The sequence below is a fragment of the Gopherus flavomarginatus genome, chromosome 7 (genome assembly GCF_025201925.1).
Source record: "Gopherus flavomarginatus isolate rGopFla2 chromosome 7, rGopFla2.mat.asm, whole genome shotgun sequence".
NCBI classification, from domain to species: domain Eukaryota; kingdom Metazoa; phylum Chordata; order Testudines; family Testudinidae; genus Gopherus; species Gopherus flavomarginatus.
In genome coordinates, this window is record NC_066623.1 from 104,416,565 (window position 1) to 104,431,829 (window position 15,265).

The 15,265-nt window shown below is 42.1% G+C and overlaps 1 protein-coding gene across 1 annotated transcript; it reads left to right on the forward strand.

The window, feature by feature from the left end:
* The first annotated feature begins 1,489 nt into the window (after positions 1-1,489).
* Positions 1,490-15,124, forward strand: IFT25 (intraflagellar transport 25). Its single transcript, XM_050962329.1, has 5 exons — positions 1,490-1,804; positions 10,515-10,621; positions 11,433-11,501; positions 14,234-14,277; positions 14,713-15,124. The coding sequence occupies exons 1-5, from the start codon at positions 1,707-1,709 to the stop codon at positions 14,818-14,820; spliced, it is 426 nt and encodes a 141-aa protein (XP_050818286.1). The 5' UTR covers positions 1,490-1,706; the 3' UTR covers positions 14,821-15,124.
* The last annotated feature ends 141 nt before the right edge of the window (positions 15,125-15,265 follow it).

The following is a 15,265-nucleotide window of genomic DNA, read 5'->3' on the forward strand; positions in this document are numbered from 1 at the left end:
CACTGAGGGCATGTGGAGCAATGGGAGGGGGCTCTGGGATTTGGAGGGGGTATATGGAGGGGATGTGGGGCAATGGGAGGGGATCGGATTTGATGGGGACATGGGGAGTCACTGAGGGGATGTGGGGCAATGGGAGGGGGCTCTGGCATTTGATGGGGACATAGGGAGGCGCTGAGGGATGCTAGGAGATGATAGAGGTCTGTTAGTATAATTGCCCTGTACCTCATATTTTCAAAAGTTTGGACTAGTCTAAATTTAAATTAAGTGATGGACGTCCCATCCCGTGGGAAATGATTGCAGAGTCAACCTCACCCTTAGGAAACATTTCTTGTGATTCAGCCTAAACCGGGGTAGGCAACCTATGGCAAGCTGATTTTCAGTGGCACTCTCATTTCCTGAGTCCTGGCCACTGCTCCAGCGGGGGCTCTGCATTTTAATTTTATTTTAAATGAAGCTTCTTATACATTTTAAAAACCTTATTTACTTTACATACAACAATAGTTTAGTTATATATTATAGACTTATAGAAAGAGATCTTCTAAAAATGTTAAAATGTATTACTGACACGCAAAACTTTAAATTAGAGTGAATAAATGAAGACTCGGCACATCATTTCTGAAAGGTTGCCGACCCCTGGCCTAAATTATGATGTGCTCAGTTTCATCCCACTATTCTTAGACTCCTCCATTGACATCCCTAAATGACTCTTCTCCTTCTTTGTTGGATACCCTTTCCCAACACTTGTAGGCGGTTATCCACCCTAGTAATTGTTCTATTAAATATTCTTGAATAAGTCCTTCCAGACTCCTAATTTTTGTTGCCATTTCCTGAATACCTTCCAAACTATATCTTTTTGGTGTTCAGCTCCCTATCCATTATTTGGCTCAGCAGTGCTGTATGGAGAGAATCTATCAGCTCCCTGTTCTATGACATAATGCCTCTCTGTATTCAACCTAAAATGACATTGACTTTTTTTAGATGTCTTATCACCTTGCCAGCTCACGTATAATTCATTGTTCACTCTCATGACAGAGGCTCGGGCCCTGTATCCACATAGATCTCATTGCAGGATTAGGGCCCAAAATACCTACAATGGGAAAAGAAATAGGGAAACTGAAGAGATACTGAGGAAATAGGGGGAATACCAGAAGGGAAAAGGCATACTATTTATTGCAAGGCTTAACTATTTTTTGTAAAGTTCTCTGGGATTCTTTGTTTCTACAGAAAAGCACAAAGTATATAATTATATATTATCATTTATTAGGAGTTTGGCTACTTTGGCAGCACTGCAGCAAACACTCATGATTTAAAAAAAATATTTTTACTTAAATCCTTGTCACTATAGTTCTTAATTAGAACATAGGTGTTTTTGACTATGTAAAATGTATTTTCAAGCGTTTTAATAAAGGATACAATTAGGAATGCAAGCAGCTACTCTTACTTTAGAACTGGAACTATTTGTGGGCAGCAGTGTGGTGTGAGGGGACTGTTTTGATTGTAACTCAAGAAATATCGGTGGTTGAATCATAGAGATCTTACAAGAGACAGGCTAGAGTGTTGCTCATAAGAACGTAACATGCTCTCTGAATTCCTGTTAGGGACTGAATTTGGATGCTAGGCAACAAGAGGACAGACGCTCCCATTAAGTGATATTGTAAGAACGTTTCTTTTGGATTTTTTAATCTCATGCAGACCAACAAGAAAGGATGAAATCAATAGACCTGTGCCTTAGCTCTCGAGGGTCTGAAGTTGTTCTAGCCACATCAAGTGATGAAAAATACCCCCCTGAAAACATCATTGATGGGTAAGATTTGATGTTTAGTTCTTTATGTAAGTGAAGGTGATTGGAGAAATAAAGTGTTTTAGTGTCATTAACATTCATTTTGTTCTGTCACTGGATTTTATGCTATTATGTTTTTATATTACATTACATCAAAAGAACATTAAGGTAGCAAAGTGAAGCACTCAAAAGTGAGGAATTACCAAAATTAAGGTTGCCAGTGCAGCTTTACTTTGGCCCCTGTATGTATATGCATTATATGATACCATATTTAATTACGTGACCACATACTATTTTTCCACAGGACATGTACCTTAATCAGTGCACAGGCTGGCCAGTCCTCACTTAATGCACAGCTATTCAATATTTGTTTTATCCCGGTTGTTCAGTTTGTGGCCCTATGCCTAATTTACTGCACATTATTCAAAGCCTCCTCTGAAGACAGAATTATTATGCAGCCCTATGCTCTGGGTGTCCCTAAACCTTTGACTGCCAGATACTGGGACTGGGCAACAGGGGATAGATCACTTGATAATTGTCCTGTTCTGTTAATTGGCCACTGTTGGAAGATAGACTACTGGGCTAGATGGACCATTGGTCCGACCCTGGATGGCCATTCTTATTAATTTCCTTATCGATTTTTCTGTGGTGCTCATCACTGTAGTATCTGAATGCTTCACAAATAGTACTTAATTTTCACAACATTCGTGTGAGATGAGGGGACATTATTATCCCCATTTTACAGGTGGGGAATTGAGGCACAGAGACAGTAAGATAAAAAAAAATGTCCAATAATTGTGGATGCCTAATAGAGACACCTGTGGCTTGATTTTTTCAGAGTACTTAATATTGTATTGCACTTTATATGTTTAAAGCACATCTTCCATTGCAGCTGTGAGTGCTCAATCCCAGGATCTAAAGTTGGCACCCAGAAAATGAGGAATCACAATTGCCATCTGTGAAAAGTTTGGTTTAAGTGACTAGTTGAGCTTCACATAGGAAATCTATGACAGAGGTAGGGATAGAATTTGTTTCTCCAGGGCAGCATTCATATTCCTTAAATATAAGACCAAACTTTCTATTCCTGCAGATGTTGAAGGTGTCTTGTGAATGAAGTGGAACACTGCAACAAATGTTGTCTGTAGGATCCCTGCTTCAGCCTCCTTCACTGCACAACCCTGATTCATTCCCAAAGCACCATCCATCGTGTGCACTGAATGAGGCAGGGGTTCTGTGGAAAAATAGTATGTGGTCATGTAACTAAGACTGTATCAGAATGGGTGGGTCAGTTATGGTGTAATGTGCAGGTATGAATTGTCTAACTGTGCCAGAAATTTTTGTTGTTGAGAATGCAACAAAAAGGAGAAGGGAGGGAACGACGACAAAGCTAATGTAAATAGGATCTTTCTAAGTGCGAGTTACTCAAACCCAAAATTTAGACAGGCTGTTGAACTGAGTGGCCAGTGAGAAGTCAGATTCAAGTATCTGGGAATATTCTGTGATTAACAGACTTGTGAGCAGTTGTCATAACCTTAGTCCCAGATCTGGACCTTAGCGTCCAAAATATGGGGGTTAGCATGAAAACCCTCCAAGCTTAGTTACCAGCTTGGACCTGGTACCTGCTGCCACCACCCAAAAAATTAGAGTGTTTTGGGGCACTCTGGTCCCTCTGAAAAACCTTCCCTGGGGACCCCAAGACCCAAATCCCTTGAGTCTCACAACAAAGGGAAATAATCCTTTTTCCCTTCCCCCCTCCAGGTGCTCCTGGAGAGATACACAGACACCAGCTCTGTGAATCCAAACAGAGTGAATCTCCCTCTCTGTTCCCAATCCTGGAAACAAAAAGTACTTTCCTATTCCCCCAGAGGGAATGCAACATCAGGCTAGCAATCCAACACACAGATCTCCCTTTGATTTCTTCCTCCCACCAATTCCCTGGTGAGTACAGACTCAATTTCCCTGAAGTAAAGAAAAACTCCAACAGGTCTTAAAAGAAAGCTTTATATAAAAAGAAAGAAAAATACATACAAATGTTCTCTCTGTATTTAGATGATACAATACAGGGCAATTTCTTAAAAGAATATTGAATAAACAGCCTTATTCAAAAAGAATACAAATCAAAGCCCTCCAGCACTTATATTCATGCAAATACCAAAGAAAAGAAACCATAGAACTTACTATCTGATCTCTTTGTCCTTACACTTAGAAACAGAAGATTAGAAAACAGAACTACTTCTCCAAAGCTCAGAGAAAGCAGGCAGGCAGAAAACAAAGACAAAAGACTCAGACACTCAATTCCCTCCACCCAAAGTTGAAAAAATCCGGTTTCCTGATTGGTCCTCTGGTCAGGTGCTTCAGGTGAAAGAGACATTAACCCTTAGCTATCTGTTTATGACACGCCCCCCAAATTGCAGACAGTGGGGAAGCTCACTGGCGGCGATTTCCTTCTAGAACTTGAAAATAAACAGATTAATACAACACATAGACCTTTACATATACTCCTAAGTATATAACTACCAGACTTCTACATTTTAAGAACACTTTTTAACTACTGAATTCTGGGAAACTCTCACGGGAGAGTGCATCAGCTACTTTGTTAGAAGCTCCTGTGATGTGTTGAATTTCAAAATCAAAATCTTGGAGAGCTAAACTCCAACGAAGAAGTTTCTTGTTGTTCCCCTTGGCAGTATGAAGCCACTTTAGTGCAGCATGGTCAGTTTGTAGTTGGAACCGCCGTCCCCAAACATATGGGCGTAGCTTTTCCAGGGCGTACACAATGGCATAGCATTCCTTTTCACTGACTGACCAGTGACTTTCCCTCTCAGACAGTTTCTTGCTGAGAAACACGACAGGATGGAAGTTGTGATCTGTTGCTTCCTGCATGAGCACTGCTCCTATACCACGCTCAGATGCATCTGTGGTTACTAGGAATGGCTTGTCAAAATCCGGGACCCTGAGCACAGGGTCCGACATGAGCGTTGCCTTAAGTTGGGTAAAGGCCTTTTGACACTCATCAGTCCACTTAACTGCATTTGGCTGGGTCTTTTTGGTCAGGTCGGTCAGTGGGGCAGCGATTTGGCTGTAGTGTGGTACAAATCGCCTGTAGTATCCGGCCAAGCCTAAGAAGGATTGGACCTGCTTCTTGGACCGTGGGACAGGCCACTTTTGGATAGCATCCACCTTGGCCTGTAGGGGGTTTATGGTTCCTCGACCCACCTGGTGCCCCAGGTAAGTCACTCTGTTTTGGCCTATTTGACACTTTTTGGCCTTAACAGTTAGTCCTGCCTGCCTGATGCGCTCAAAGACCTTTTCCAGGTGTAGTAGGTGTTCGGGCCAGGAGTCTGAAAAAATGGCCACATCATCGAGGTAGGCAACTGCAAATTCTCCCAGTCCAGCTAGTAGACCATCTACCAGCCTCTGGAAGGTGGCGGGTGCATTTCGAAGGCCGAAAGGAAGGACATTGAATTCATACACCCCCGCATGGGTGACGAATGCTGACCTCTCCTTGGCAGGTTCATTTAGCGGTACTTGCCAGTACCCCTTGGTTAAGTCTATTGTAGAGATGAACTGGGCACGTCCCAACTTTTCCAATAGCTCATCGGTACGTGGCATTGGATAGTTGTCCGGACGAGTTACAGCATTTAGCTTATGGTAGTCCACGCAAAAGCGTATTTCCCCATCTGGTTTGGGTACCAGAACCACTGGAGATGCCCATGCACTGGTAGATGAGCGGATTATACCCATCTGCAGCATGTTCTGGATCTCCCGTTCTATAGCAGCTTGGGCATGAGGAGACACCCGGTAGGGTGGGGTTCTGATTGGGTGAGCATTACCTGTATCAATGGAGTGGTATGCCCGTTCAGTCCGTCCTGGGGTGGCTGAGAACAATGGGGCGAAGCTAGTGCACAGCTCCTTGATTTGTTGCCGCTGCAGACGTTCCAGGGTGGTTGAGAGGTTCACCTCTTCCACGCCACCGTCTTTTTTCCCGTCGTAGTAGACACCGTCAGGCCACTCAGCATCATCTCCCTGGACTGTAAACTGACAAACCTGTAAGTCTCTGGAATAGAAAGGCTTGAGAGAATTAACATGGTACACTTTAGGCTTTAGTGAGGAATTGGGAAATGCTATGAGGTAGTTTACAGCTCCCAGGCGCTCTTGGACCGTGAAGGGCCCTTCCCATGATGCTTCCATCTTTTGGGCCTGTTGCGCCTTCAAGACCATAACCTGGTCTCCTACCTTGAAGGACCGATCTCTGGCATGTCTGTCATACCAGGCCTTTTGCTCTTCCTGAGCATCCTTTAGATTCTCCCTAGCAAGGGCTAAAGAGTGTCGGAGGGTGCTTTGCAGATTGCTTACAAAGTCCAGAATGTTAGTTCCTGGAGAAGGCGTAAACCCCTCCCATTGCCGCTTCACCAACTGTAATGGCCCCTTAACCTCGTGACCATACACCAGTTCAAACGGTGAAAACCCTAAACTGGGATGTGGTACAGCCCTGTAGGCAAACAGCAACTGCTGCAACACTAGGTCCCAATTATTGGAGAATTCGTTGATGAATTTTCGTATCATGGCCCCCAAAGTTCCATTGAACCTTTCCACCACGCCATTGGTTTGATGGTGGTACGGGGTGGCAACCAAGTGATTCACCCCATGAGTTTCCCACAGTTTTTCCATGGTCCCTGCCAGGAAATTAGACCCTGAATCTGTAAGGATGTCAGAGGGCCAACCTACCCTGGCAAAGATGTCTGTTAGGGCCAGGCACACAGTGTTAGCCCTGGTGTTGCCTAGAGCGACTGCTTCTGGCCATCGGGTAGCAAAGTCCACTAAAGTCAGTACGTACTGCTTTCCTCTGGGAGTCTTTTTTGGGAAAGGGCCCAGAATATCCACAGCTACTCGCTGAAATGGGACCTCAATTATGGGGAGTGGCTGGAGAGGGGCCTTGACCTGGTCTTGAGGCTTTCCCACTCTTTGGCATACCTCACAAGACCGGACATACTTGGCAACGTCCTTGCCCATCCCCTCCCAGTGGAAGGACTTCCCCAACCGGTCCTTGGTTCTGTTCACCCCAGCATGGCCACTGGGATGATCATGGGCTAAGCTTAAGAGCTTCCCCCGGTACTTAGTTGGAACCACCAACTGTTTTTGCGGCTGCCATTCTTCCCGGTGTCCACCAGAAAGAATTTCCTTGTATAAAAGTCCTTGGTCTATAACAAACCGGGATCGATTAGAAGAGCTGAGAGGCGGTGGGGTGCTCCGTGCCGCCGCCCAAGCTTTCTGAAGGCTGTCATCTGCTTCCTGCTCAGTCTGGAACTGTTCCCTTGAGGCTGGGGTCACCAGTTCTTCCTCAGACTGTGGACTTGGGCTTGGTCCCTCTGGAAGCGATGTAGGTGATGGGGTTGTTTCCGTTGCTGGTGAACCGCTCTCCGCTGGTGCACCTGAGGGTATTTCAGGCTCTGGCTGAGCCTTTTGGGTATGGCTGTCTGTTGCTTCTGCCAGTTGTGGCTCGCTGGCGCCCTCTGGCGTTGAGTTGGAAGACGGGGTTGCACTTGCTGGTGCTGGTTGCTGTTCCAGTTCCGGGCCTGGGACTGGAGATGCTGTGGCTGTTTCAGTGGTAGGCATGGAATCCGGGTCTACTACCTCTGTCTGGGTCTCTGGTAACACAGACGGGGCCTCTGTGGACGGCTCAGGATCAGGAATGGGTCTGGAAGCTTGCCTGGTTTGGCTACGTGTAACCATTCCCACTCTCTTGGCCCGCCTCACCTGGTTGGCCAAGTCTTCCCCCAGTAGCATGGGGATAGGATAATTGTCATAGACTGCAAAAGTCCACATTCCTGACCAGCCTTTGTACTGGACAGGCAGTTGAGCTGTAGGCAAGTCTACAGCTTGTGACATGAAGGGGTAAATTGTAACTTTGGCCTTTGGGTTGATGAATTTGGGGTCAACGAAGGATTGGTGGATAGCTGACACTTGTGCCCCCGTGTCTCTCCACGCAGTAACCTTCTTTCCGCCCACTCTCAAATTTTCCCTTCGCTCCAAGGGTATTTGAGAGGCATCCGGGCCTGGGGATCTTTGGTGTGATGGTGGTGTAATGAATTGCACTCGCATGGTGTTCTTGGGACACTTGGCCTTGATATGTCCCAGTTCATTACACTTAAAGCATCTTCCATCTGATGGGTCACTGGGCCGAGGTGAGTTACTGGAGACTAGTGAGGTTGAAGGGTAGGGTATCTGTGGCTTTACTTGGGTGGTATGTGGGGTCTTTGGCTGTCCTCGGTTGTAGGGTTTATGGTCTGTGTGCCCCCTGGGGTAATCGTTCCCCTTGACAGTAGCTTTCTTGCTTTCTGCCAGTTCCATCCATTTGGCTCCAATCTCCCCCGCCTCAACGATATCTTTGGGATTTCCATCTTGTATGTACCGTGTGATGTCTTCAGGAACACCATCCAAGAACTGCTCCATTTGTATGAGGAGGTTCAGTTCTTCCAAGGTTTGAATGTTGTTTCCTGTTATCCAGGCCTCATAGTTTTTTGCAATGCAGTAGGCGTGTTTGGGAAATGACACCTCGGGTTTCCACTTTTGGGTTCTGAAGCGCCGACGGGCATGATCTGGGGTTATCCCCATCCTGTATCTGGCCTTGGTTAGAAAAAGTTTATAGTCATTCATTTGGTGCTTAGGCATTTCAGCTGCCACCTCTGCTAAAGGTCCACTGAGCTGTGACCTCAATTCTACCATGTACTGGTCTTCGGGGATGTTGTACCCAAGACAGGCTCTTTCAAAATTTTCCAAGAAGGCCTCGGTGTCATCACCTGCCTTGTAGGTGGGAAATTTCCTGTGCTGTGGAGCAATATTTGGCGCCGGGTTGTTAGGGTTGGCTGGCACAGGCATCCCAGCTTTTGCCAACTCCAGTTCATGTTTTCTCTGTTTTTCCTTCTCTTCATTCTCTTTTTGTTGTTTTTCCATTTCTTTTTGTTGTTTTTCCATTTCACGGTGGTGGGCCGCCTCCTCTTCTTCTTGCTTCCTTCTGTGGGCCAACTCTTCTTCTGCTTGTTTCCTTCGGTAGGCTACCTCTTCTTCTTCTAGTTTTCTTTTGTGTGCTGCCTCTTGGGCTGCCTGTTCTCTTTGGAAGGCTGCCAGTTTGATGCTTTCTTCCTTTTCTTTCATCTCCATCTCTTTTTGTTTTATTTCCAGTTCCTGTTTGTGTTTTTCCATCTCTCGCCTGTGTTCAGCTTCTTTGATTTGTTCTTCGGCCTCAATTTTTGCCTTAGAAGTCATGGTTCCTGTTTTCTTGTGTTGGGGTGCCCTCCGGTGTTTATTTTCTGAACTGCAGGTTCTCTGTTGCCTCCTGAAGTCTGCCTAGCAACAGTGCCTTTAGCTAATTTTCCTTTTCTCTCTCTAGCTAATGTTCAATGAAGGGAAACCAGAAAAACCACTTTATTTGCATGCCTATAAGTGCTGGTACTTGCCTCCTAATGGGAGGGCTATTGCATGACAAAAGACCCTTAACATGCAAGCCACAAACTGCGAGAGAGAGCAGAAAAAAAAATTCTCTCTGGTTCCCTTTTAAAACCAACTGCTTCTCTCTGCTAAAAAGCCCTTAGCAGAGAAAAGAAAAATACAATATTTCCACTGGCTTCTGGATTCTGTCTATCCCTCCCACCGCTGCTACACCATGTCATAACCTTAGTCCCAGATCTGGACCTTAGCGTCCAAAATATGGGGGTTAGCATGAAAACCCTCCAAGCTTAGTTACCAGCTTGGACCTGGTACCTGCTGCCACCACCCAAAAAATTAGAGTGTTTTGGGGCACTCTGGTCCCTCTGAAAAACCTTCCCTGGGGACCCCAAGACCCAAATCCCTTGAGTCTCACAACAAAGGGAAATAATCCTTTTTCCCTTCCCCCCTCCAGGTGCTCCTGGAGAGATACACAGACACCAGCTCTGTGAATCCAAACAGAGTGAATCTCCCTCTCTGTTCCCAATCCTGGAAACAAAAAGTACTTTCCTATTCCCCCAGAGGGAATGCAACATCAGGCTAGCAATCCAACACACAGATCTCCCTTTGATTTCTTCCTCCCACCAATTCCCTGGTGAGTACAGACTCAATTTCCCTGAAGTAAAGAAAAACTCCAACAGGTCTTAAAAGAAAGCTTTATATAAAAAGAAAGAAAAATACATACAAATGTTCTCTCTGTATTTAGATGATACAATACAGGGCAATTTCTTAAAAGAATATTGAATAAACAGCCTTATTCAAAAAGAATACAAATCAAAGCCCTCCAGCACTTATATTCATGCAAATACCAAAGAAAAGAAACCATAGAACTTACTATCTGATCTCTTTGTCCTTACACTTAGAAACAGAAGATTAGAAAACAGAACTACTTCTCCAAAGCTCAGAGAAAGCAGGCAGGCAGAAAACAAAGACAAAAGACTCAGACACTCAATTCCCTCCACCCAAAGTTGAAAAAATCCGGTTTCCTGATTGGTCCTCTGGTCAGGTGCTTCAGGTGAAAGAGACATTAACCCTTAGCTATCTGTTTATGACAGCAGTAAAGGAAATAGAGGCTATTTGTAAGAGAAAGAGAAGGTATGGTAAACATTGATATTGTAATGGATTTTCAGATGTATATTGTTCCTTTTCAAAGGAGCCTAAACAGAAATTACCTTGCAGATCTCCTTCTTTTATAAATATATCTTAGTTAATGTAACAAATAAAAAGTGGTGTTGCTTTTTTTTAACAGAAGTTCAGAAACGTTTTGGACAACAACAGGAATGTTCCCCCAGGAATTCATTATTAGTTTTCATAAATGTGTAAAAATCAGCAAACTCACAATCCAGTGTTATTTAGGTAAGAACGCAATGTATTTTCATGTTTTAATTTTCACAGTAGTATCACATTTTGCAGCTAATAGTTTAAAAAATAATCCACAAGAATGTAGCTAAGCCAGCAAACTAGTGATCCTGTGAGGCCAGTATGTTCCATGGATGAATTGGGGAAGCAGGTTATGCTGGAGAAAGATGAACATCTTTCCTAATAGGCCTGCCCTTATGATATGTTGGGAAGGAGAATTATTTTTCCCAACTTGAGCTAGTGATTGATTTATGCCTTGAAGCATGAGGATAAATTGGCCTGATAATTTTAACCTAGTTAATGTAACTTTATTGTACTAAACTATTTATCTTATAAATTATAATTCATAAATAATTTGCTTCAAACAATTCTGTAAATTAATTGTTTCATCAAAAAGTATTTTCTCTTTATCTGTTTTGAATGTGTTACTTTTTAATTTCATAATAGGAACTTCTATGTCCTTTGTTTACATTTTGTCAAAGTTCTGTAATCATGTGAGAACAGATATTATAAAAGAGAGAAAGAAAGTATTGTGACCCCAGGAACTAGGAACTCAAGCCTTAGCTGATCTTGGGCAAATCACTTAAATTTCTTCTTTAGTTTCCCCACTGTAAAATGAGGATGATGATAAGATTACCTACCTACCCAACGGAATACTGTGAAAATTAATTAGCTAATGTTGGTAAAATTCTTTGAAAATGACAAGTGATACATGATTAAGTACTGTTGTTATTAGTAAAACAGTAATATGAAACTAGGTAGACTTTAGTGCTCAGTCTATGCTGACTTCTTTTTAAATATATTTTAGTACGGAGTTTGAGGATTGAGAAAAGCTTATCTAAAGATCCAGTAGATTTTGAAGTGTGTACTGAAAAAGGTAAGTAATCAAATGTGGAGCAGCTCTGATGGGGTGGAAATTATGTTGGCCTTTATCTATTTGCTCATTGTTTTAATATCTTTACACCATTAGAAGAATAAAGTTTATAACATTTGTTTGGTATATGGGAAAGGATTGTGATTGGCTGTTTTTATTACTATGGACATAATCCATAAAAAATTAATATTCCATCAATGTTACCAGAGTGACATGCTGGAAATCTACATGAAAATTATATGTGAAAAAACACTGACTTGAAACAATATAGCAATAGAACTGCCTTGTTAAGAGTCAAAGTATTTTCCAGAGCATAACAATCTGTATCATGATCATGTTAAATTGGGTACTGCTGTGTGCTCAGTAGGTATTTGAGGATGGGGCAGAGGTTGATCTTTGTTTGCAAACTTTCACTCTTTTGTTAGTTTTTCTGAACACTGAGTTTTGTAAATTTAGGTTTGTATTTGAATTTTCATTATTTAAACTATCAGGAAACCCTGTTTTGTTGTAAAAAATAAATAAATAAAAAAGCATGCACTGTTACACTATGGCAGGGGTCAGCAACCTTTCAGACGCGGTGTGCCGAGTTTTCATTTATTCACTCTGATTTAAGGTTTTGTGTGCCAGTAATACATTTTAACATTTTTAGGTCTCTTTCTATAAGCCTATAATATATAGCTAAACGATTGTTGTATGCAAAGTAAATAAGGTTTTTAAAATGTTTAAGAAGCTGCATTTTAATTTAATTTTAAATGAAGAGCCCCCTGGACTGGTGGCCAGGATCTGGGCAGTGTGAGTGCCACTGAAAATCAGTTCGCGTGCTGCCTTTGGCATGCGTGCCAGAGGTTGCCTACCCCTGCACTATGGGCATAATCCTACAATCACTGATGCATACAAATACTTTCCTTATGAGAGTGGTCCCATTGATTTCAACAGACTGCTCACATGAAGTAGAGTTACTGTGTATATAAAAAGGGCCCTACCAAATTCATGGCCGTGAAAAACGTGTCACAAACCGTGGAATCTGGTCTCTCCCTGTGAAAGCTGGTCTTTTGTGTGCTTTTACCCTGTATTATACAGATTTCATGAGCGAGACCAGCATTTTTCAAATTGGGGGTCTTGACCCAAAAGGGAATTTTAGGGGGATTGCGATACTGCCACCCTTACATCTGCACTGCCTTCAGAGCTGGGCAGCTGGAGAGCAGCGTCTGTTGGCTGGATGCCCAGCTCTGAAGGGAGTGCCCCGCCAACAGCAGTACAGAAGGAAGGGTGGCAATACCATACCATGCCACCCTTCATTCTGCCTTCAGAGCTGGGCAGCCAGAGGGTGGCGGCTGTTGACAGAGGCCCCAGATCTGCAGGGAGCAGCGAAGTAAGGGTGGCAATACTATACCATGCCATCCTTACTTCTGTGCTGCTGCTGGCGTCAGCTCCGCCTTCAGAGCTGGGCTCCTAGCAAACAGCCACCTCTCTCCAGCTGCCCAGCTCTGAAGGCAGCACCACCACCAGCAGCAGCGCAGAAGTCTAAGGGTAGCAGTATCGCAACCCCCTTTACAATAACTTTGCAACCCCACCCCCCAACAACTCCTTTTTGGGTCAGGACCCCTACATTTACAACATCATGAAATTTCAGATTTAAATAGCTGAAATCATGAAATTTATGATTTTTAAAATCCAGTGACCATGAAATTGACCAAAATGGACCGTGAATTTAGTAGGGCCCTATATATAAATGTTTGCAGGATTAGGCTCTGTGTTGGCTCCTTTGACATCAAGTGAGAATGGTGGCATAATGAAAACTAGAATAGTAGAAAGTTTAAAATGTTAGAGCTATATTTTATGTTATCCCAGAAGTTGAATCGTATAGTTTTTGACATTTAATAAACCCTTGTCTAAAAAGACAAAGGCTTTGATCCTGCAAATGCTTATGCATGTGCTTGACTTTAGCATGAACCTTAAAGTTAAGCATGTGCATAAGTGTTTGCTGGATCGGAGCCTTTGCCAGTCCACAAATAATACTAAAACACTGAAAGTATGATGATGATGAGCTGTTTAAACTGCATAACCAAGAAGAAAAATGGAAAACATTAAATCATGTGATAAGATTAAATGTTCATTCCTGTGTCTTTTGAATTATATTTAGTGTACTGAGGATGTTACAAAGAACTGTGCCTAACAATATGGGGTCTTGATCTCAGTTTGTTCCCTTATGCCCTATTCAAACAGGAATAACTTAATTCTAATCTCAGCTATGTCACTGATTCACTCTGTGATCTGAGGTGGGCCCTTTAACCTCACTCTCTGTTTGCCCAGGTATAAAATAGGGCTATTTATTATTTATGTATTTATTATTTGTAATACCTATAGTCCATAAATGACAATTGTGAGGATTGATTAGTTGTAAAGTACTTTGAAGACATAAAGTACTACTTGTACATTTTATCTTAAAAATTAAACGCATATTTGAGTAGTATAATACAACACAGTTTTTTATGGCCCATAGGGACATTTTAAAAACCAGTTTAATTACTTGTATAATTAAATTAGAACATTACTAAAATTATTTGTATTCTTTAATCGACTTGTTAATAATTTTTGCATACAATGTAGATTCACAGTCCTTAACTTCCACGAACTTTCAAGTCCAGTGGAAACTTATCACAGCATTGTGTGTATGTATGTGTGTGTAACATATATATAAAAACTCATTGTTTGACATAAAATTTATTTTCTAGATTTACAATACACAGAAGGGGCGCTTCAAACGGAAGAATTTTCTGTGAGTATATTCAACATACAGCATTAATGACACATGTAATGGGGTGGATAGACTAGTTAAAAATGCCCTCAATTAGCACAGCTTAATACATATTATTTTAGAGGTTTGGATACATCTCTAGGTCTTGGATATGTGCTTATATATTTTGGCATAAAAATCCATATAGCTAGAGCTCCTAACTTTGCTAAATATCTATCTGAAGAAGTGTGGTAATCTCTCTTGGCCAGCTGTTGTCTTGAAAGTTTCATGAGTTCCAGGGTTTCAAAGGAAAGACGGGGGGCTATTTTGGATACCTCTAACCCAAGAAAGCTCTGAAAACTGACATGTAGAAATGTCTTGATCCTTCTGTTATATTTTAAACACTAAACTCCTTTGCAGAAGCTTGTTGAACATGTATATTATAATTAAATAATAAGCTCTTTTTCTCTTTTACAGCTTCCTGAATTCCAGGCTACCTACTTGCGATTCATCATCAAATCTGCCTTCGATCATTTTGTTTCAGTGCACACAGTGATGGCAGAAGGAGTAGCAGAAAATCTTTAAGACCAAATTTAAAGAATTGCCTCAAATTATTTTGTAATATTTGTAGCATAAAGGATATATTTATTATTCAAACATTATGTTAAAATGGATTTTTGAAATATGGCTCCAGTATGTTGTGTCCCCCACCTGCCAGCCATTTAATGTGTAATGCAGTACAACTATTAACTCTGGTAATACGTTTTTAGTTTTCCAATGTAGAGTACAAATGTTGAAGAATTACTTTTTGCTTAACCATTAATATATGAGTATAATGGATTCCACTTCTGAATTGCAATATGTTGAGATTAAAAGGCTATTTACCATACATTGTTTTAAAATGCCATTGAATATTTGTTTCTCTGTAAAATATTTCCCTCACAGAAAAAAATAAGTCTGAAATTTGAGGCCATTCCCTCAACCCTAAAATAAGTCCTTCCAAAATTCATTAGCTTGTGGTACTCCTGAT

Coding starts and splice junctions, on each gene's coding strand:
- IFT25 (XM_050962329.1), top strand. CDS start 1,707: ATGAAATCAATAGACCTGTGCCTTAGCTCTCGAGGGTCTGAAGTTGTT. Junction 1,805..10,514: donor CCTGAAAACATCATTGATGG/GTAAGATTTGAT, acceptor TTTTTTTAACAG/AAGTTCAGAAACGTTTTGGA. Junction 10,622..11,432: donor CACAATCCAGTGTTATTTAG/GTAAGAACGCAA, acceptor AATATATTTTAG/TACGGAGTTTGAGGATTGAG.